General features: G+C 49.7%; 1 protein-coding gene across 1 annotated transcript; it reads right to left on the bottom strand.

The window, feature by feature from the left end:
* Positions 1 to 20,229: 20,229 nt before the first annotated feature.
* Positions 20,230 to 21,249, bottom strand: LOC117009746. The gene is made up of 2 exons (XM_033084069.1): positions 21,064 to 21,249; positions 20,230 to 20,938 (listed from the first exon to the last, which is right to left on the bottom strand). Exons 1-2 carry the CDS (start codon positions 21,138 to 21,140, stop codon positions 20,392 to 20,394), a joined length of 624 nt encoding a protein of 207 aa, XP_032939960.1. The 5' UTR covers positions 21,141 to 21,249; the 3' UTR covers positions 20,230 to 20,391.
* Positions 21,250 to 23,821: the final 2,572 nt, after the last annotated feature.

Below are 23,821 nucleotides of genomic sequence, written 5' to 3'. Positions count from 1 at the left end.
AAAGCCAGGATGGGGCCATTACTGAGCCGCAGTGTGGAGATCCGGATCACCAACAGGACCCAGAGCACCCTGAAGAACCCCAGGTGAGGCTGGGGAGGCACTGGGGAATCCTTTTGGTGTGGGGGGATCTTGTTCCATCCCCTCTGGTCCCACCAACATCTCCCACTGGTCTCACCCCATTTCTCCCCCCAGGACCTACTTTGAATGTGGCTACTGCTACGAAGAACCCCTGCCATTCTTGTTCCCCGGTTCCTCTGACACCTCTGAATTCCGAGGTTCCTCCCCATTTTGGGGTGTAGCTGGGATCCTGGTCTATAAGGCCGATTCCTTCACCTTGGCCATCTACTTCTCCAACCCCATCGACTACAACAAATTCTCCATAGAGTTGGGCCTGGAGCTGTCCCTGAGCAAGGCCCACGTGGGCAGGCTGGCCGGAATCTACGCCCGCATGGCCAGTGGTGCCTACTCCAGCTCCTTTGTGGACGCCAAGTTTGCCCGTGTCACCGTGGACAGGAGCCAAGAGACCGCCCAGGTGAGCGACGGCCCCATCAAGGTGAAGGCCACCATGTCCAAAGGCAGAAACTCCATCCTCAGGGTGTTGGTGGAGGAACAACGGGGGACTGAGTGACGAGGACAAGATGTAGGTCCCCAGGCCATGCAAGGGCTTCCAGGGGAAATGGGAAGGTGCGGAACCCTCAGTGGGACCTTCGGAAATACAGGGACAACCTGAAAACCCTGCAGACACCCCTAGAAGGCCTTAGATGTTTCTAGAACTCTGTTGGCATCTCTAGAAACCTGTAGGCATATCTAAAACCCCACAGAGACCCCTAAAACCTTATAACACTTCTAGAACCCTGTAGATACCTCTAGAATGTTATAGGTAGTTCTAGAACCCCATAGACACTTCTAGAACCCATAGGCATGTTCAAAACCTCATAGAGACCACTCTACAACCCTATATACATCTCTAGAACCCCATAGATACTTCTAGAACCCCGTAGGCATATTAAAAACCCATAGACACACCTAGAACACTATAAACACATCTAGAACTTCATAGGCATGTTTAAAACCCCATACAGTCCCCTGTAACCCCATAGACACCTCTGAAACCCCACAGGAAATTCTAGAACCCCATAGGAACTTCTAGAAGCCCATAGGCATGTTTAAAACACCTTTAAGACCCCTAGAACCCCATCTGCACCTCTAGAACCCCACAGACACCTCTAGAACCCCATAGGCACTGTTAGAACCTCATAAGCACTTCTAGAACCCCATTGAGACCCCAATAACCCCACAGACACCTCTAGAACCCCACGGACACCCAACGAACCCAATAGACACTCCTAGAATCCCATAGGCACTTCTAGAACCCCGTAGACACCCCTAGAACCCCAAAGATTCCCGTAGAACCCCGTAGGTACTTCTAGGACACCATAGGCATCTCTAGATCCTTGTAGGCGTGTCTAAAACTCCATAGAGACCCTTAGAACTCCATAGACACTTCTAGAACCCCATAGGCACCTCTAGAACCCCACCGACACTCCAGAAGATCCTTCAGCAGAACCTCACGGTCTCCAGGAGAACCTCGCAGAACCGTCCGGAACCTTCTGGGCAGAACGGACACCGTGGGATCGGAATGTTCCAGACCTCTCCGCTCTCCCATCGCGCGTCCCTCCAACCCCGACTTACCTAGAGCCCCCCCAAATACCCCTAGGAGACCCCAAAACATCCCCAGAGACCCCCAAAATTCCCTCAAAACACAAAGAGACCCTCCCCGACAAATCGGGAATTTGTGACCCCCCAGGGTGAGACCCTCAAGCCCCCAAATCTTGGCCCCCTCTCTTTTTCCTTTTTATCACTTTGCCGAATAAAAAACAGGATTTTTTTCTCTTGTTCTGTGGTCAAAATTGGGAATTTTGGGATCTGGGTGGAGATTTGGGGTATTTGGGAATAGGGGGGAATTTGGGATTGGGGGAATTTGGGATGTTGGTTGGGTTCCAGGGGGATTTTTGGGATTGAAGGTGGTATTTGGGGGTATATTTACATCACCATGTTACAGTCCAAGAAAAATATATTTATCACGGTATTATTCCTAAGTTTTGTTAATAGTTGAACTAAAAAAAAAATATTCATTCAGCAAAGTTTTCCAACATTGTGAGTACAGCATTCGTTTTAATATTTGTGAAAAGTAAATAATATAATATGCACTTGTAACAGGAGGAAAACGTGAGGGGGGAAAATAAGGAAAAATGTTGAGAAAAGGGAGAGGAAATGTGAAGGGGAAAGGAGAGGAAGGTGAGGGGAAAAGAGCGGGAAACGTGAGGGGAGAAAATGGAGGGAACCATGAGGGGACAGAAAATGGCAAAACCATGAAGGGACAAAAAGAGCAGGAAAAGTGAGGAGAGAAAAGGGAAGGAAATGTGAGGGGACAAAAAGGGTGGAAAACTTGAGGGGAGAAAAGAATGGGAACTGTGAGGGGAGAAAATGGCGGAAAAGGTGAGGGGACAGAAAAAGGGCGGGAAACGTGAGGGAGAAAATGGAGGGAAATGTGAGGGAGAAAATGGGGAAAAATGAGGGGAAAAGGGAGAGGAAATGTGAAGAGAAAAAGGAGAGGAAGGTGAGGGGAAAAGAGTGGGAAATGTGAGGGGATAAAATGGAGGGAAACTTGAAGGGGAGAAAATGGAGGGAAATTTGAGGCAAGAAAAAAGAGCAGGAAATGTGAGGGGACAGAAAATGGTGGAACTGTGAGGGGAGAAAACGGCAGGAAACAAGAGGGGAAAAATGAGGGGAACAGGCAGAGAAAATGTGAAGGAAAAAGGAGAAGTAGGTGAGGGGGAAAAAAGTGAGAACCATGAGGGGAGAAAAGGGGGGAAATACGAGGGGACATAAAATGGTGGAAATGTGAGGGGAGGAAATGGCGGAAATGTGAGGGGAGAAAATGGCGGAAATGTGAGGGGAGAAAAAGGGCAGCAAACCTCAGTTCTCTGTTGTGCAAACTCCACGATTTCTCAGAAATCAGCTCTTCCTTTCGGTTTCACCTCAAACCCTCTCAGACCCAGCACCTTCCTTCCAGTTCCTTGAGTTTTGGCACTGTTGCAGAATTGGATGCAAAAAACCCAAAACATTCTCAGTTCCAGGATCTCCTCAGTTCCAGGATCTCTTCCTCAGCTCCGGAATGAGCGGAAACAGGAAGGAATGGTGGGAATGGGGCTGATGTTTGGCCTCAGGGAGGCCTTGGGGCTGCTGGGACAACTGGGGGAGGCTTCCGGGTGGGAGTGACCCTGGGATGTGCAATGGGATAAACCAGTTCCACCAGTGCCATTGGAGAAATAAACCAGTTCAAGCAGTCACATTGCAGAGTTAAACCAGCAATACCAGTGAAACCAGTTAAAGATGTTACAATAGAGAATTAAACCAGTTCAATCAGTTGTCTTGGGGAATTAAACCAGTCAAACCAGTTACACCAGTTAAGCCCATTCTGTGACCCTTACAGGGACCCCAAACCTGCCCTCAGGGGACCCTCAGGTACCTGCCCCAGGTGGGTCCCTCTCAGACAGGGACATTCTGAGGCTGGTGACTTCAGGGAGGCACAAAATCCTGGGAAGTTTTTGGGTCTGTTTACATTCAATTGTGTGACGGTGCCAAAATTCAATGGGGAGGAAGTGAAGCAAAAATCAAAGGGTTAAAGAGAATTGTTCATCTGAAGGGGGCCGGCTTTGGGGTTTCCTGTGAAAGCAAAAGCTCTCGATTTAGAGATATCTGTGACTATATTTGGTCACTTTGACACTAAGTGCAATGTTTGTTGGTGGGGCAAACAGCCCCGGCTGTGCCAAGAACACCTGGAGGAGACTCTGGAGTGGGGACAGAAGGGTCTGAGCCAGGGAGAGCCCAACGATGAGGAGATGCCAGAGGTGAGGAGAGCCCAGAGGTGAGGTGAGCCCAGAGGTGAGGAGATCTGAGAGCTGGGATTCCAGAGCTGAGGAGACTCAAAGCCAGGATGTGGTCATTCCTGATCCACACTGTGGAGATCCAGATCTCCAACAAGACCCAGAACATCACCCTGAGGAACCCCAGGTGAGACTGGGGAGGCACTGGGGGACCCTTGGGGTGCAGGGGGGTCTTCATCCCTGAAGGGGATGAAGGGAGGGATCAACTGTCAGGAGTGGGATCAACTCCCAGGATTGTTCCATCCCCTGCCGGTCCCACCAGCATCTCCCATTGATCCCACCGCTTTTCTCCCCTCAGTACCTACTTCGGATATGGCTCCTGCTACAGGGCCCCTATGCCAGAGGTGCTCCCTTGTTCCTCTGACGTCTCCCAGTTCCTCGGCACCATCCCATTTAGGGGTGTAGCTGGGGTCCTGGTCTACGAGGCCGATTCCTTCACCTTGGCCATTTATTTCTCCAACCTCTTCAACTACAACAAATTTTCCATGGAGTTGGGCCTGGAGCTGTCCCTGAGCAAAGTCCACCTGGGCAGCCTGCCCCGCACCTATGCCCGCATGGCCAGTGGCACCTACTCCAACTCCTTCGTGGACACCAAGTTCGACCGTGTCACTGTGGACGAGAGCCAAGAGACCGCCCAGGTGAGCGACGGCCCCATCAAGGTGACAGCCACCTTGTCCTACGCCAGAAACTCCATCCTCAGGGTGGTGGTGGAGGAACAACGGGGGACTGAGGGACGAGGACAAGATGCAGATCCCCAGGCCATGCAAGTGTTTCAAGGGGAAATGGGAAGGTACGGAATCCTCGGTGGTGCCTTCATGACATATTGGGAAATACAGGGATGACCTGAAAACCCTGCAGACACCCGTAGAATTCCTCAGATGCCTCTAGAACCCCATAGGCAATTCTAGAGTCCTGTAGGCAAGTTTAAAACAACATAGAGATCGCTAGAACCCCATAGGCACTTCTAGAACCCTCTAGATATATTTAAAACTTCATAGAGACATCCAGAACCCTGTAGGCACCTCTAGAATGCCATAGGCACTTCTAGAACTCCATAGACACTTCTAGAACCCATACGCATGTTCAAAACCACATGGAGACCACTCTACAACCCTATAGACACCCCTAGAAACCTATAGACACTTCTAGAACCCTGTAGACACCCCCAGAACCCCATAGACACATCTAGGACACCATAGGCACCTTTTAAACCTTGTAAACATGTCTAAAACCCAATAGAGACCCCTAGAACCCTGTAGACACCTCTAGAACCCTGTAGACACCTCTAGAACCCCATAGACACCCCTATAACCCCATAGGCACATCTAGAACCCCATAGAAACTTCTAGAATCCCACAGGCACTCCAGAAGATCCTTCAGCAGAATGCCACAGTCTCCAGGAGAGCCTCGCAGAAACCTCCAGGACCTTCTGGGCAGAACAGACACCGCGGGGTCAGAATGTTTCAGACCCCTCCACTCTCCTGTTCCGCATCCCCCCAGTCCTGTCCTCCCCAGAATCCCTGAAATACCCCCCCAAGACCCCAAAACATCCCCAGAGATGCCCAAAATTCATCCGATAAACCCCCAGGAAACACAAAAAGATCCCCCGCCCCCAAATCAGGCATTTGTGACCCCCCAGGGTGAGACCCCCCATGAGTGGATTCCCATAAATTTGGAGAGCTGCTCCCTCAAGACCCTCCCCCCAAAAATCCTAAATATTGTCTCCCTTTTTTTTTTGTTGTTGATTTTTTTGTGTTTTATTCTTTCGTTCTTTTGGTATCCTTTCTGAACAAAAAAAAAAAGAGGAGTTTTTGTATTTAATCTGAAGTTAAAAAATGGAATTTTGGGGTCTGGGAGGAGATTTGGGGTATTTGGGATAAGGGGGGAATTTGGGATGGGGGAAAGGGATTTGGGGGGATGTCTGGGATAACGGAGATCAATAAATTCCTTCCCTGGAGTTCTGGTGTTCATCCCCCTATCTTTATCTTGATAGGACAATCCAAGAATGTGAAGAATTTCCTGATTGTCTTTTCACCATTCTCTGAGTTAGTTACATGAACAAAACCTTTTTACATCACCATGTTATAGTCCAAGAAAACAATGTATTTATACAATACTATTTCTAAGTTTTGTTAATAGCAGAACTAAAAGAATGTATGTTCATTCAGCAAAGTTTTCTGACATTAGGCATCTAATGTCACCTCCAAGTGACAGAAGTCAATAACATGTACTTATAACAGCAGGAAACGTCGGGGGAGAAAATGTTGGGAAAGGTGAGGGGGGAAAAAGAGCAGGAAACGTGAGGGGAAAAGGGCGGGAAACGTGAGGGGAGAAAATGGCGGAAATGGGAAAGTGCGGAACCCTCGGTGGGACTTTTGGAAATATAGGGATGACCTGAAAACCCTGCAGACACCCCTAGAAGCCCTTAGATGTTTCTAGAACAGCTTTGGCATATCTAGAAACCTGTAGGCATGTCTAAAACCCCATAGAGACCCCTAAAACCCTATAGACCCTCTAGAACCCTGTAAACACCTCTAGAACCCCAAGGCACTTCTAGAACTCCATAGGCACTTCTAGAACCCATAGGCATGTTCAAAACCCCGTAGAGACCACTCTACAACCCTATAGATACCTCTAGAACCCCATAGACACTTCTAGAACCCCATAGGCATGTCTAAAATTCATAGGGACCCCTAGAACCACAGAAACACCTCTAGAGCCCTATAGGCATGTCTAAAACCCCATAGAGTCCCCTATAACCCCACAGACACCTCTAAATCCCCACAGGAACTTCTAGAACCCCACAGGCATGTTTAAAATGCCATAGAGCCCCCTAGAACCCCATCGGCACTTCTAGAACACCACAGACAACTCTAGAACACCACAGACAACTCTAGAACACCACAGATACCTCTAGAACCCCATAGGCACTTTTAGAACCCCACAGGCAGGTCTAAAACCCCATAGAGACCCCAATAACCCCACAGACACCTCTAGAACCCCATGGACACCCCTAGAACCCCATAGACTCCTGTAGAACCCCGTAGGCACTTCTAGGACACCATAGGCATCTCTAGATCCCTGTAGGCATGTCTAAAACTCCATAGAGACCCTTAGAACCCCATAGATACCTCTAGAACTCCATTGATACCTCTAGAACCCCATAGACATGTCTAGAAACTCATAGACACCTCTAGAATCCCATATACACTTCTAGAACCCCATAGGCACTTCTAGAACACTGTAGACGCTTCTAGAACCCCACCGACACTCCAGAAGATCCTTCAGCAGAACCTCACAGTCTCCAGGAGAACCTCACAGAACCGTCCGGAACCTTCTGGGCAGAACGGACACCTCGGGGTCGGAATGTTCCAGACCCCTCCGCTCTCCTGTCCCACATCCCCCCAACCCCGACCTACCCAGAACCCCCCAAATACCCCCAGGAGACCCCAAAACATCCCCAGAGATCCCCAAAATTCCTTCAAAACACAAAGGGACCCCCCCAAATCGGGCATTTGTGACCCTCCAGGGTGAGACCCCCATGGGTGGAATCCCCAAAATTTGGGGAGATTCCTCCTCAGGACCCCCAAGACATCCCAAATCTTGACCCCTTCTCTTTTTGTTGTTTTGCTGAATAAAATCCAGGAATTTTTTCTCTTGATGCGTGGTTAAAATTGGGCATTTTGGGGTCTGGGAAGAGATTTGGGATATTTGGGATAAGGGGGGAATTTGGGATGGGGGAATTTGAGATCTGGCGTGGGATCCAGGGGGATTTTTGGGATTTGGGGGGAATTTGGGGGAATATTTACATCACCGTGTTACAATCCAAGAAAGATATATTTATCACAGTATTATTCCTAAGTTTTGTTAATAGTTGAACTAAAAAAAATTATTTATTCAGCAAATTTTCCGACATTGTGCATACAACATTCATTTTAATATTTGTGAAAAGCAAATAGTATAATATGCACTTGTAACAGGAGGAAAACGTGAGGGGGGAAAATAAGGAAAAATGTTGGGAAAAGGGAGAGGAAATGTGAAGTGGAAAGGAGAGGAAGGTGAGGGGAAAAGAGCGGGAAATGTGAGGGGAGAAAAGGGAGCGAAATGTGAGGGGAGGAAATGGCAAAACCATGAAGGGACAAAAAGAGCAGGAAAAGTGAGGAGAGAAAAGGGAAGGAAATGTGAGGGGACAAAAAGGGTGGAAAACTTGAGGGGAGAAAAGAATGGGAACTGTGAGGGGAGAAAATGGCGGAAATCGTGAGGGGACAAAATGGCGGAAAACGTGAGGGGACAGAAAAAGGGCGGGAAACGTGAGGGAGAAAATGGAGGGAAATGTGAGGGAGAAAATGGGGAAAAATGAGGGGAAAAGGGAGAGGAAATGTGAAGGGAAAAAGGAGAGGAAGGTGAGGGGAAAAGAGTGGGAAATGTGAGGGGATAAAATGGAGGGAAACTTGAAGGGGAGAAAATGGAGGGAAATTTGAGGCAAGAAAAAAGAGCAGGAAATGTGAGGGGACAGAAAATGGTGGAACTGTGAGGGGAGAAAATGGCAGGAAACAAGAGGGGAAAAATGAGAGGAAAAGGCAGAGAAAATGTGAAGGAAAAAGGAGAAGTAGGTGAGGGGAAAAAAAGTGAGAACCATGAGGGGAGAAAAGGGGGGAAATACGAGGGGACATAAAATGGTGGAAATGTGAGGGGAGAAAATGGCGGAAATGTGAGGGGAGAAAATGGCGGAAATGTGAGGGGAGAAAAAGGGCAGCAAACCTCAGTTCTCTGTTGTGCAAACTCCACGATTTCTCAGAAATCAGCTCTTCCTTTCGGTTTCACCTCAAACCCTCTCAGACCCAGCACCTTCTTTCCTGTTCCTCGAGTTTTGGCACCGTTGCAGAATTGGATGCAAACAAACCCAAAACCTTCTCAGTTCCAGGATCTCCTCATTTCCAGGATCTCTTCTTCAGCTCTGGAATGAGCGGAAAGGGGTAGAAATGGTGGGAATGGGGCTGATGCTTGGTCTCAGGGAGGCCTTGGGGCTACTGGTCCAACTGGTCCAACTGGGGGAGACTGCGGGGTGGGAGTGACCCTGGGATGTGCAATGGGATAAACCAGTTCCACCAGCGCCATTGGAGAAATAAACCAGTTCAAGCAGTCCCACTGCAGAGTTAAACCAGCAATACCAGTGAAACCAGTTAAAGATGTTACAATAGAGAATTAAACCAGTTCAATCGGTTATCCTGGGGAATTAAACCAGTCAAACCAGTTACACCAGTTAAGCCCATTCTGGGACCCTTACAGGGACCCCAAACCTGCCCTCAGGGGACCCTCAGGTACCTGCCCCAGGTGGGTCCCTCTCAGACAGGGACATCCTGAGGCTGGTGACTTCAGGGAGGCACAAAATCCTGGGAAGTTTTTGGGTCTGTTTACATTCAATTGTGTGATGGCGCCAAAATTCAATGGGGAGGAAGTGAAGCAAAAATCAAAGGGTTAAAGAGAATTGTTCATCTGAAGGGGGCTGGGTTTGGGGTTTCCTGTGGAAGCAAAAGCTTTCGATTTAGAGATATCTGTGACTATATTCGGTCACTTTGACACTAAGTGCGTTGTTTGTGATGCGGCAAACAGCCCCGGCTGTGCCAAGAACACCTGGAGGAGACTCTGGAGTGGGGACAGAAGGGTCTGAGCCAGGGAGAGTCCAGCAATGAGGAGGTGCCAGAGGTGAGGAGAACCTGGAGGTGAGGTGAGCCCAGAGGTGAGGAGATCCCAGAGCTGAGGAGATCTGAGAGCTGGGATTCCAGAGCTGAGGAGACTCAAAGCCAGGATGTGGTCATTACTGAGCCACACTGTGGAGATCCAGATCTCCAACAAGACCCAGAACATCACCCTGAGGAACCCCAGGTGAGGCTGGGGAGGCACTGGGGGACCCTTGGGGTGCAGGGGGATCTTCATCCCTGAAGGGGATGAAGGGAGGGATCAACTATCAGGAGTGGGATCAACTCCCAGGATTGTTCCATCCCCTGCCGGTCCCACCAGCATCTCCCACTGATCCCACCGCTTTTCTCCCCTCAGTACCTACTTCGGATATGGTTCCTGCTACAGGGCCCCCATGCCAGAGGTGCTCCCTGGTTCCTCTGACAGTTCCCAGTTCCTCGGCACCTTCCCATTTAGGGGTGTAGCTGGGGTCCTGGTCTACGAGGCCGATTCCTTCACCTTGGCCATCTATTTCTCCAACCTCTTCAACTACAACAAATTTTCCATGGAGTTGGGCCTGGAGTTGTCCCTGAGCAAAGTCCACCTGGGCAGCCTGCCCCGCACCTATGCCCGCATGGCCAGTGGCACCTACTCCAACTCCTTCGTGGACACCAAGTTTGCCCGTGTCACCGTGGACGAGAGTCAAGAGATCGTCCAGGTGAGCGACGGCCCCATCATGGTGACAGCGGCTATGTCCTATGCCGGAAACTCCATCCTCAGGGTGTTCGTGGAGGAACAACGGGGGACTGAGGGACGAGGACAAGATGCAGATCCCCAGGCCATGCAAGTGTTTCAAGGGGAAATGGGAAGGTACGGAATCCTCGGTGGTGCCTTCATGACATATTGGGAAATACAGGGATGACCTGAAAACCCTGCAGACACCCGTAGAATTCCTCAGATGCCTCTAGAACCCCATAGGCAATTCTAGAGTCCTGTAGGCAAGTTTAAAACAACATAGAGATCGCTAGAACCCCATAGGCACTTCTAGAACCCTCTAGATATATTTAAAACTTCATAGAGACATCCAGAACCCTGTAGGCACCTCTAGAATGCCATAGGCACTTCTAGAACTCCATAGACACTTCTAGAACCCATACGCATGTTCAAAACCACATGGAGACCACTCTACAACCCTATAGACACCCCTAGAAACCTATAGACACTTCTAGAACCCTGTAGACACCCCCAGAACCCCATAGACACATCTAGGACACCATAGGCACCTTTAGAACCTTGTAAACATGTCTAAAACCCAATAGAGACCCCTAGAACCCTGTAGACACCTCTAGAACCCTGTAGACACCTCTAGAACCCTATAGACACCCCTATAACCCCAGAGGCACATCTAGAACCCCATAGAAACTTCTAGAATCCCACAGGCACTCCAGAAGATCCTTCAACAGAACGCCACAGTCTCCAGGAGAGCCTCGCAGAAACCTCCAGGACCTTCTGGGCAGAACAGACACCGCGGGGTCAGAATGTTCCAGACCCCTCCACTCTCCCGTTCCGCATCCCCCCAATCCTGTCCTCCCCAGAACCCCTGAAATACCCCCCCAAGCCTCCAAAACATCCCCAGAGATGCCCAAAATTCATCCGATAAACCCCCAGGAAACACAAAAAGACCCCCCGCCCCCAAATCAGGCATTTGTGACCCCCCAGGGTGAGACCCCCCATGAGTGGATTCCCATAAATTTGGAGAGCTGCTCCCTCAAGACCCTCCCCCCAAAAATCCTAAATATTGTCTCCCTTTTTTTGTTGTTGTTGGTTTTTTTGTGTTTTATTCTTTCGCTCATTTTGTATACTTTCTGAACAAAAAAAAAAAAGGAGGAGTTTTTGTATTTAATCTGTAGTTTGAAAATGGAATTTTGGGGTCTGGGAGGAGATTTGGGGAATTTGGGATAAGGGGGGAATTTGGGACAGGGGAAAGGGATTTGGGGGGATGTCTGGGATAACGGAGATCAATAAATTCCTTCCCTGGAGTTCTGGTGTTCATCCCCCTATCTTCATCTTGATAGGACAATCCAAGAATGTGAAGAATTTCCTGATTGTCTTTTCACCATTCTCTGAGTTAGTTACATGAACAAAACCTTTTTACATCACCATGTTATAGTCCAAGAAAACAATGTATTTATACAATACTATTTCTAAGTTTTGTTAATAGCAGAACTAAAAGAATGTATGTTCATTCAGCAAAGTTTTCTGACATTAGGCATCTAATGTCACCTCCAAGTGACAGAAGTCAATAACATGTACTTATAACAGCAGGAAACGTCGGGGGAGAAAATGTTGGGAAAGGTGAGGGGGGAAAAAGAGCAGGAAACGTGAGGGGAAAAGGGCGGGAAACGTGAGGGGAGAAAATGGCGGAAATGGGAAAGTGCGGAACCCTCGGTGGGACTTTTGGAAATATAGGGATGACCTGAAAACCCTGCAGACACCCCTAGAAGCCCTTAGATGTTTCTAGAACAGCTTTGGCATATCTAGAAACCTGTAGGCATGTCTAAAACCCCATAGAGACCCCTAAAACCCTATAGACCCTCTAGAACCCTGTAAACACCTCTAGAACCCCAAGGCACTTCTAGAACTCCATAGGCACTTCTAGAACCCATAGGCATGTTCAAAACCCCATAGAGACCACTCTACAACCCTATAGATACCTCTAGAACCCCATAGACACTTCTAGAACCCCATAGGCATGTCTAAAATTCATAGGGACCCCTAGAACCACAGAAACACCTCTAGAGCCCTATAGGCATGTCTAAAACCCCATAGAGTCCCCTATAACCCCACAGACACCTCTAAATCCCCACAGGAACTTCTAGAACCCCACAGGCATGTTTAAAATGCCATAGAGCCCCCTAGAACCCCATAGGCACTTCTAGAACACCATAGACAACTCTAGAACACCACAGATACCTCTAGAACCCCATAGGCACTTTTAGAACCCCACAGGCAGGTCTAAAACCCCATAGAGACCCCAATAACTCCACAGACACCTCTAGAACCCCATGGACACTTAACGAACCCAATAGACACCCCTAGAATCCCATAGGCAGTTCTAGAACCCCATAGACACCCCTAGAACCCCATAGACTCCTGTAGAACCCCGTAGACACTTCTAGGACACCATAGGCATCTCTAGATCCCTGTAGGCGTGTCTAAAACTCCATAGAGACCCTTAGAACTCCATAGACACCTCTAGAACTCCATTGATACTTCTAGAACCCCATAGACACGTCTAGAAACTCATAGACACCTCTAGAATCCCATATACACTTCTAGAACCCCATAGGCACTTCTAGAACACTGTAGACGCTTCTAGAACCCCACCGACACTCCAGAAGATCCTTCAGTAGAACCTCACAGTCTCCAGGAGAACCTCGCAGAACCCTCCAGAACCTTCTGGGCAGAACGGACACCGTGGGGTCGGAATGTTCCAGACCCCTCCGCTCTCCCATCCCATGTCCCCCCATCCCCGACCTACCCAGAACCCCCCCAAAACACCCTCGAGACCCCAAAACATCCCCAGAGATGCCCAAAATTCACCCCAAAACCCCCCAGAAAACACAAACGGACCCCCCCAAATCGGGCATTTGTGACCCTCCAGGGTGAGACCCCCCATGAACCGGTCCCCAAAATTTGGGGAGATTCTCCCTCAGGATCCCCAAGACATCCCAAATCTTGACCCCTTTGCTTTTTGTTGTTTTGCTGAATAAAAACCAGGAATTTTTGCACTTGATCTGTGGTCAAAATTGGGCATTTTGGAGTCTGGGAAAAGATTTGGGGTATTTGGGATAAGGGGGGAATTTGGGATTGGGGGATTTGGGATGTTGGTTGGGATCCAGTGGGATTTTTGGGATTAGGGGGGGAATTTGGGATGAGTGAAAGGGATTTTGGGGGATATTTAAATCACCATTTTCTAGTCCAAGAAAAATATCACAATATTATTTCTAAATTTTGTTCATAGCAGAACTAAAAGAAACTCTACTCATTCTGCAAAGTTTTCCAACATTATGCATATAATATAGTATTCATTTTAGTATTTGTGAAAAGCCAATAATATAATATGGATTTAGGAGAAAACATGAGGGGAGAAAAGAGCAGGAAATGTGAGGGGAGAAAAGGGAGGGAAATGCGAGGGGACAGAAAATGGCGAAACCATGAAGGGACAAAAAGAGCAGGAGAAGTGAGGAGAGAAAAGGGAAGGAAATGTGAGGGGACAAAAAGGGTGGAAAACTTGAGGGGAGAAAAGAATGGGAACTTTGAGGGGAGAAAATGGCGGAAATTGTAAGGGGACAAAATGGCGGAACCGTGAGGGGAGAAAAGGGAGGGAAACATGAGGGGGAAAATGAGGAAAAATGAGGGGAAAAGGGAGAGGAAATGTGAAGGGGAAAGTAGAGGAAGGTGAGGGGAGAAGAGTGGGAAACGTGAGGGGAGAAAATGGCGAAACCATGGGGGGAGAAAATGGCGGGAAATGTTCTCTACCAGAACCAGTTTAACTGGTTAAATTCTCTAGTGTAACTGGTGTAACTGGTTTCTCTACCAGAATAATTTCAACTGGTTTAACTGGTTACATTCGCCATTTTATCTGTTGTAACTGGTTTATGTCTCTACCAGAACCATTTTAATTGGTTAAATTCTCCAGTTTAACTGGTTAAATTCTCAATTTTAACTGGTGTAACTGGTTTATTTCTCTATCAGAACCAGTTTAACTGGTATCTCCCCTTCCCAAATCCCCATCTCAGCCTCTCTCAATTCCCAGATCCCTCCCTGACATAAAATCCCTCTTTTTTAAAAAAATTCTGTGAACCAAGTGCAAAATTTTCCCATTTTATTGAGAAAAAGGGAAAAAGGGGAGAAGGAGGTCAGGGATGGGAGGACGTGAGACGGGAGAGCAGAGGAGTCTGGAACGTTCCGACCCCACCGTGTCCGTTCTGCCCAGAAGGTTCTGAAGGTTTCTGTGAGGTTCTCCTGGAGATGGTGAGGTTCTGCTGAAGGATCTTCTGGAGTGTTGGTGGGGTTCTAGAGGTGTCTATGGGGCTCTAGAGGAGCCTATGGGGTTCTAGAGGTGTCTATGGGGTTCTAGGGAACTGTATGGGGTTTTAAACATACCTATGGTATTCTCGAGGAACCTATGGAGTTTTAGAGGTGTCTACAGGGTTCTAGGAGCCTCTATGGGTTTTTTGACCCACCTATGGGGTTCTTGAAATGCCTCTGGGGTTCTAGAATTGCCTATGAGGTTCTAAAAGTGTCTATTGGGTTCTAGAAGTGCCTACGGGGTTCTAGAGATATCTAAAGGTTTCTAGGGGTGTTTGCAGGGTTCTCAAGTGGTCCCTGTGGTTCCAGGACTGTCCAGGAGGTCCCACAGAAGGTCCTGCAGGTTCTCGTTTCTCCTGGCAGCGTTTCCCGGGGAATGGGGTCTCAATATTGGCTTCTTCTCTCAGTCCAGCACTGATCCTCCAGCATCACTTCAATGATGGAGGACACAGCATTGGACATGATGGCCGACACCTTGATGGGGCCGTCATTCAGCTGGGCTACCCCGTGGCTGTCCTTCACAGTGACACGGGCAAACTCGGTGTCCAGGAAGGAGCTGGAGTAGGTGCCCTTGGCCATGCGGGCGTAGATTCCGGCCAGCCTGCCCCTGTGGGCCTTGCTCAGGGACAGTTCCAGGCCCAGCTCCATGGAGAATTTGTTGTAGTCGATGGGGTTGGAGAAGTAGATGGCCAAGGTGAAAAAATCAGCCTCATAGACCAGGATCCCAGCCACACCCCAAAATGGGAAGGAGCCCTGGAAGTGGCAGGTGTCAGAGGAACCGGGGAGCAAATATGGCACAGGGGACTTGGAGCAGTAGCCACATTCAAAGTAGGTCCTGGAGGGAGAAAAGCGGTGGGATCAGTGGGAGATGTTGGTGGGATCAGCAGGGGATGGAACAATCCCTGGGAGTTGATCCCTCCATGGGATGAAGATCCCACCTGGAGGCCCCCTTCACCCCAAGGGCCCCCCAGTGCCTCCCCAGCCTCACCTGGGATTCCTCAGGGTGATGTACTGGGTCCTGTTGGTGATCCGGATCTCCACACTGCGGCTCAATAATGACCCCATCCTGGCTTGGGATCTCCTCAGCGCCAGAACCTCTTCCCCAGCTCTGGGAGCTCCTCACCTCTGGGCTCTCCTCACCTCTGGCATCTCCTCATCACCGGGCTCTCCCTGGCTCCAGACCCTTCTGTCCCCACTCCAGGCTCTCCTCCAGGTGTTCTTGGCACAGCCGGGGCTGTTTGCCGCATCACAAACAACGCACTTAGTGTCAAAGTGACCAAATATAGTCACAGATATCTCTAAATCGAGAGCTTTTGCTTTCACAGGAAATCCCAAACCCAGCCCCCTTCTGATGAGGAATTCTCTCAACCCTTTGATTTTTGCTTCACTTCCTTCTCATTGAATTTTGGTACTGTCACAGAATTGAATGTTAACTTCCTGGGATTTTGTGCCTCCCTGAAAGTTTAACTAATTAATTTCTCCAGTTTAACTGGTTTAAATGGTTTAATTTTCCAAACCAGTTACATTCAGTTATACCAATTAAATGAGTTGTGGTAGAGAAATCCCCTCACGTTTCCCGCTCTTTTCCCCCTCACATTTTCCGCCCTTTTCCCCCTCAAGTTTTCTGCTTTTCTTTCCCCCCCTCTTATTTCCCACCATTTTCTCCCCTCAGATTTCCTGCTCTTTTCTCTCCTCACCTTTCCCACCCTTTTCTCCCCTCATCTTTCCATCCATTTTCCCCCTCACTTTTCCGCCATTTTCTCCCGCCATTTTTCCTGCTCTTTTCTCCCCTCATGGTTCCATCCATTTTCTACCTTCACATTTCCCACTCCTTTCCCCTCACCTTCCTCTCCTTTCCCCCTCACATTTCCTCTCCTTTTCCCCTCATTTTTCCCCATTTCCCCCCCTCACATTTCCACCATTTTCTGTCCCCTCACGTTTCCCGCTCTTTTCCCCCTCACATTTCCTGCTCGTTTGGTCCCTTCACAGTTTCCAGCAATTTCTCCCCTCACATTTCCCACCTTTTTCCCCTCACCTTCCTCTTCTTTTTCCTTTAACATTTCCCTCCCTTTTCCCCTAATTTTTCCCCATTTTCCCCCTCACATTTCCTGCTCCTTTTTCTCCCTCACGTTTCCGCCATTTTGTCCCCTCATGTTTCCCGCTCTTTTTCTCCCCTCACGTTTCCCACCATTTTTCTTCCCTCACGATTTCCGCCATTTTTCCCCCTCACCTTCCTCTTCTCCCCTCACATTTCCTCTCCCTTTTCCCCTCATTTTTCCCCATTTCCTTCCGCCAGTCTCCACCATTTTCTCCCCTCACGTTTCCCGCCATTTTCTGTCCCCTCACGGTTCCACCATTTTCTCCCCTCACGTTTCCCACCATTTTCTGTCCCCTCACGGTTCCGCCATTTTCTCCCCTCACGTTTCCCCGTCTTTCCCCCCTCACATTCCCACCATTTTCCTAACAGAACTCTTTTAATTCTAAACCAGTTAATTTTTATAATTATTTTTTATAATTAATTTTAATAACTGATACGTAACTTCTCCCTCTCTGATCCCAATTTCTTTAAGTTCTCCCCAGCCCTCCGAATTCCAGATCATCCCCAAAATCCCAAATGTCCCCCTGGGATCCCTGAACCTCCCCAAATCCCAGATTCTTCTCCAAATTCAGGGTTCCCTCCCTAAAATCCCAGATCATGAGTTTGGGGTCCCAAAATTTTGGGGTCTCCATGGTTTTGGGTCTCAAAGTTTTGGGATCCCAAAGTTTTGGCTCTCCACGGTTTGGGGTCCCAAAGTTTTGGGGTCCCAAAGTTTTGGTTCTCCAAAATTTTGGGTCGCCAAAGTTTTGGGTCTCTAAATTTGGGGCCACCAGGTTTGGGGGTCCTCAACATTTGGCCTTCCCAAGGTTTGGGGTCCCAAAGTTTTGGGGTCCCAAAGCTTTTGGGTCTCCAAGGTTTTGGGGTCCCAAAATTTTGGGGTCTCCAAGTTTTAGGGTCTCCAAAGTTTTGGGGTCTCCAAGGTTTGGGGTCTCCAAAGTTTTGGTTCTCCAATGTTTGGGTTCCCAAAGTTTTGGGGTCCCAAAGTTTTTGTTCTCCAAAATTTTGGGTCTCCAAAGTTTTGGGTCTCTAAATTTGGGGCCACCAGGTTTGGGGGTCCTCAACATTTGGCCTTCCCAAGGTTTGGGGTCCCAAAGTTTTGGGGTCCCAAAGCTTTTGGGTCTCCAAGGTTTTGGGGTCCCAAAATTTTGGGGTCTCCAAGTTTTAGGGTCTCCAAAGTTTTGGGGCCTCCAAGGTTTGGGGTCTCCAAAGTTTTGGTTCTCCAATGTTTGGGGTCCCAAAATTTTGGGGTCTCCAATGTTTCGGGTCCCATAGTTTTGGGGTCCCAAAGTTTTGGGTCCCAAAGTTTTGGGGTCTCCAAGGTTTGGAGTCCCAAAGTTTTGGCCCTCCAAGGTTTGGGGTCTCCAAAATTTTGGGGTCTCCAAAATTTTAGTTCTCCAAAGTTTGGGGTCCCAAAATTTTGGGGTCGGCAAGTTTTGGGATCCCAAAGTTTGGGGTCCCAAAGTTTTGGGTCTCCAATGTTTGGGGTCTCCAAAGTTTTGGTTCTCCAAAGTTTGGGGTTCCAAAGTTTTGGGGTCTCCAATGTTTGGGGTCCCATAGTTTTGGGGTCTCCAAGGTTTGAGTTCCCAAAATTTTGGGTCTCCAAGGTTTGGGGTCCTGAAGTTTTGGGATCTCCATGATTTGGGGTCTCCAAAATTTTGGTTCACCAAAGTTTTGGGGTCTCAAAGTTTTGGGGTCACCAGGTTTGAGGGTCCTCAAGATTTGGCCTCCTCAAGGTTTGGGTTCCCAAAGTTTTGGGGTCCCGAAGTTTTGGGGTCTCCAAGGTTTTGGGTCTCCAAGTTTTGGGTCTCTAGATTTGGGGTCACCAGGGTTGGAGTCCCAAAGTTTTGGGGTCTCCAAGGTTTGGGGTCTCCAAGATTTGGGATCCCAAAGTTTTGGGGTCCCAAAGGGAGGGGGGACTCTGAGATTTGGGATTTCCACGCTTTGGGGTCTTCAGAGTTTGGGGAGGGTCCCCAAGGTTTGGGGGGGGTCCCCAAAGTGGGGAGGGATCCCCCAATGACCCCCCTGAAGCCCCCCAAAAGGAGCTGTCCCCTCTCTATGGTGTCCCCCAATGACACACAGCGCCCCCTGGCGGCCTGGAGGTTTTATTGTCCCCACTCTATGGTACCCCCAATGACATACAGCGCCCCCTGGCGGCCTGGAGGTTTTATTGTTTTCACTCTATGGTACCCCCAATGACACACAGCGCCCCCTGGCGGCCTGGAGGTTTTATTGTCCCCTCTCTATGGTACCCCCAATGACACACAGCGCCCCCTGGCGACCTGGAGGTTTTATTGTCCTCACTCTATGGTACCCTCAATGACACACAGCGCCCCCTGGCGGCCTGGAGATTTTATTGTTTTCACTCTATGGTACCCCCAATGACACACAGCGCCCCCTGGCGGTCTGGAGGTTTTATTGTCCCCACTCTATGGTACTCCCAATGACACACAGCGCCCCCTGGTGGCCTGGAGGTTTTTTTTGTCTCCACTCTATGGTACCCCCAATGACACACAGCGCCCCCTGGCGGCCTGGAGGTTTTATTACCCCCCACCAAAAAATCCCACAAATTAAGGGTGAGGGTCCCAAATCCGGGAAAAAAACGGGGTCAAGACCCCCCAAACCCCCCCGGGGCCCCACAGAAGGAGGGTCCCAGCCCCAGTACGGCGCAGTCGGCAGCAGCAATGGGGCAGCGGCTGCAGTGACAGCCCAGGGCCACCGGGACGGTGACGGAGGGGTCGGTGCCAGGGGGGCAGCCCCCCAAAATCCATTTTAACTGGTTTAACTGGTTTAATTCTCCAGTGTAACTGGGGTAACTGTTCTTCCCCTCCCCAATCCCAGCTACTCCATCACACCCAAACCCTCCCAAAGCCCCCAATCCCAAATTCCCCCAAATCCCAGATTCTTTCCCATCAATCCCAGATCTCCCCCTCCCAAATCCACACCTCTGCCTCTCCCAATTCCCAGATCCCTCCCCAATCTCAAATCCCACTTATTTATTTTTTGGTTTTAAATTCTGTGGGCCAAGTGCAAATTTCTTCCATTTTATTGAGCAAAGGGAAAAAGGGGAGAGGGAGGTCAGGATAAGAGAGTGGAGGGGTCTGGAACATTCCAACCCCGCGGTGTCTGTTCTGCCCAGAAGGTTCTGGAGGTTTCTGCAAGGTTCTCCTGGAGACCGTGAGGTTCTGCTGAAGGATCTTCTGGAATGTCGGTAGGGTCCTAGAAGTTTCTATGGGGTTCTAGAGGTGCCTATGGGGTTCTAAAGGTGCCTATGGGGTTCTAGAAAGCTCTATGAGGTTTTAGAGATGCCTACAGGGTTCTAGAGGTGTCTATGGGGTTCTAGAGGTCTCTATGGGTTTCTAGAGATGCCTAAAGGGTTCTAGGAGTCTCTGATTCTACAAGTGCCTATGTGGTTCTAGAAGTGCCTAGGGGGTTCTCTGGGTCTCTATAAGGTTTTCGACATGCCTACGGGTTCTAGAAGTGTCTATAGGGTCTAGGAGTCTCTATGGGGTTCTAGACGTGCCTACAAGATTCTAGAGGTGCCTATGGGATTCCAGTTATATCTAAAGGTTTCTAGGGGTGTTTCAGGGTTTTCAGGGTTCCAGGGCTGACCAGGAGGTCCCACAGGAGGTTCTGCAGGTTCTCACTTCTCCTGGCAGCGTTTCTGTGGGTCTCCATATTGGCTTCCTCATTAAGTCCCCCCTGATCCTCCAGCATCACTTTGAGGGTGGAGTTTCTTGTGTTGGACATGGTGGCCATCACCTTAATCGGGCCCTTGTTCAACCAGGCAATCCCTTGGTTCTCTTCCACGATGACACGGTTGAACTCGGCGTCCACAAAGGAGCTGGAGTAGGTGCCCTTGGACATGCGGGCGTAGATTTCGGCCAGACTGCCCACGTGGGCCTTGCTCAGGGACAGCTCCAGGCCCAGCTCTATGGAGTACATGTTGTAGTCGAAGGGGTTGGAGAAGTAGATGGCCAAGGTGAAGGACTCGGCCTCGTAGACCAGGATCCCAGCGATGCCACAGAAACGGCCAGAGTTCACAAAGCGGGAGGTGTCAGTGGAACTGGGACGCAACTCTGACTGGGGAGATCTGGTGCAGAAGCCAGATTCATAGGTCCTGGAGGAGAAATGGGGTGGGATCGGTGGGAGATGCTGGTGGGACCAGCAGGGGATGGAAGAAGATCCCAACTGGAGCTGCCCCCCTGCACCCCAAGGATTCCCCCAGTGCCTCCCCAGCCTCACCTGGGGTTCCTCAAGGTGATGTTCTGGGTCCTGTTGGTGATCCGGATCTCCACAGTGCGGCTCATTGATGACCCCATCCTGGCTTTGAGTCTCCTCAGCTCTGGGATCTCCTCACCTCTGGGATCTCCTCATCTTGGGGCTCTCCCTGGCTCCAGACCCTTCTGTCCCCTCTCCAGAGTCCCTTCCTGGTTTTCTCGGCACAGCCGAGGCCACTCCCCATCCACTGTCCCAGCATCAAAACCTCCAGCTGCTGCTGCTTATCACTTCTGTCCCTGTTGTCACCACGCCCCACCGTGTTTCCCTGGACACCTGCCAGGAGCCGGCTCAGACGAGTGCTGGACCCCACCAAGGTGATGGCACACCCAGGTACCTGCTCCAGGTGTGTCCCACACACACACTGGGGACATCCCGGGGTTGGTGACTCACAAATCCAGGTGAGTTTTGGGTCTGTTAATAAAATTCCATGGCAAGGAAGGAGTGGGGATTGGGCAGCCTGGTGTGAAACTGAAAGTTCTCATTCTTGATAAGCAGCAGCAGCTGGAGGCTTTGATGCTGGGGCAGTGGTTGGGGAGTGGCCTCTGCTGTGCCAAGAAAACTGGGAGGGGACTCCGGAGAGCGGGGAGAAGGGTCTGGAGCCAGGGAGAGCCCAGAACTGAGGAGATCACAGAGCTGAGGAGATTCCAGAGCTGAAGAGATCCCAGAGGTGAGATCCCAGAGGTGAGGAGATCCCAGAGCTGAGGAAGAGGTTCTGGAGCTGAGGAGACCCAAAGCCAGGATGGGGCCATTACTGAGCCGCAGTGTGGAGATCCGGATCACCAACAGGACCCAGAGCACCCTGAAGAACCCCAGGTGAGGCTGGGGAGGCACTGGGGAATCCTTTTGGTGTGGGGGGATCTTGTTCCATCCCCTCTGGTCCCACCAACATCTCCCACTGGTCTCACCCCATTTCTCCCCCCAGGACCTACTTTGAATGTGGCTACTGCTACGACGAACCCCTGTCAGAGTTGCTCCCCGGTTCCCCTGACATCTCTGAATTCCGAGGCTCCTCCCCATTTTGGGGTGTGGCTGGGATCCTGGTCTATGAGGCTGATTCCTTCACCTTGGCCATCTACTTCTCCAACCCCATCGACTACAACAAATTCTCCATAGAGTTGGGCCTGGAGCTGTCCCTGAGCAAGGCCCACGTGGGCAGGCTGGCCGGAATCTACGCCCGCATGGCCAGTGGTGCCTACTCCAGCTCCTTTGTGGACGCCAAGTTTGCCCGTGTCACCGTGGACAGGAGCCAAGAGACCGCCCAGGTGAGCGACGGCCCCATCAAGGTGATGGCCACCATGTACAAAGACAAAACCTCCATCCTCAACGTGGAGTTGGAGGAACTGGGCTGTGCTGAGAGAGGAAGCTGAGATGGAGGCCCTGTCCCCAGGGAAACGCTGCCAGGAGAAATGAGAACCTGTAGGACCTTCTGTGGGACCTCCTGGACAGCCCTGGAACTGCAGGGACAACCTGAGAACCCTGCAAATACCGCTAGAAAACTTTAGATGCATCTAGAACCCCATAGGCGCTTCTAGAACTCCAGAGTCACCTTCTAGGCAAGTCTAAAACCCCATAGAGACCCCTAGAACTCCTTAGAGACTCCTAGAAACCCATATGCACCTCTACAACCCCATAGGCTACTCTAGAACCGCATAGAGACCCCTAGAACCCTGTAGTCATCTCTAGAAACCCATAGACACCTCTAGAACCCCATAGGCACCTCTAGAACCCAATAGACACCTCTAGAACCCCATACACACTCCAGAAGATCCTTCAGCAGAACCTCACAGTCTCCAGGAGAACCTCGGAGAACCCTCCAGAACCTTCTGGGCAGAACAGAAATTGTGGGGTCGGAATGTTCCAGACCCCTCCGCTCTCCCATCCCACGTCCCCCCAATCCCAACCTACCCAGAATCCCCCAAATATTCCCAGGAGACCCCAAAACATCCCCAGAGAATCCCAAAATTCCCTCAAAACACAAAGAGACCCTCCCCCACAAATCGGGCATTTGTGACTCCCCAGGGTGAGACCCTCATGGAGAGAGTCCCCAAAATTTGGGGAGATTTCCCCCAAGACCCCCAAAAAACCCCAAATCTTGGCCCACTCACTTTTTTCTTTTTATCACTTTGCCGAATAAAAAACAGGAATTTTTTCTCTTGTTCTGTGGTCAAAATTGGGAATTTTGGGATCTGGGTGGAGATTTGGGGTATTTGGGAATAGGGGGGAATTTGGGATTGGGGGAATTTGGGATGTTGGGTGGGTTCCAGGGGGATTTTTGGGATTGAAGGTGGTATTTGGGGGTATATCTACATCACCATGTTACAGTCCAAGAAAAATATATTTATCACAGTATTATTCCTAAGTTTTGTTAATAGTTGAACTAAAAAAAAAATATTCATTCAGCAAAGTTTTCCAACATTGTGCATACAGCATTCGTTTTAATATTTGTGAAAAGCAAATAATATAATATGCACTTGTAACAAGAGGAAACATGAGGGGGGGAAATAAGGAAAAATGAGGGGAAAAGGGAGAGGAAATGTGAAGGGGAAAGGAGAGGAAGGTGAAGGGAAAAGAGCGGGAAACATGAGGGGACAAAATGGAGGGACTGTGAGGGGACAGAAAATGGCGAAACCATGAAGCGATAAAATGAGCAAGAAAAGTGAGGAAAGAAAAGGGAAGGAAATGTGAGGGGACAAAAAGGGTGGAAAACTTGAGGGGAGAAAAG

This window comes from Catharus ustulatus, chromosome 35 (genome assembly GCF_009819885.2).
Source record: "Catharus ustulatus isolate bCatUst1 chromosome 35, bCatUst1.pri.v2, whole genome shotgun sequence".
NCBI lineage: Eukaryota > Metazoa > Chordata > Aves > Passeriformes > Turdidae > Catharus > Catharus ustulatus.
Note: the sequence above shows the minus strand (reverse complement) of the source record. Positions and strands in the feature narration are given on the sequence as shown.

Excerpts from the sequence above, each read along its gene's own strand:
- LOC117009746 (XM_033084069.1), bottom strand. The coding sequence starts at position 21,140 with ATGGGGTCATCAATGAGCCGCACTGTGGAGATCCGGATCACCAACAGG. Across the intron at positions 20,939-21,063 it reads ATCACCTTGAGGAACCCCAG|GACCTATGAATCTGGCTTCT; the intron begins GTGAGGCTGGGG and ends TTTCTCCTCCAG.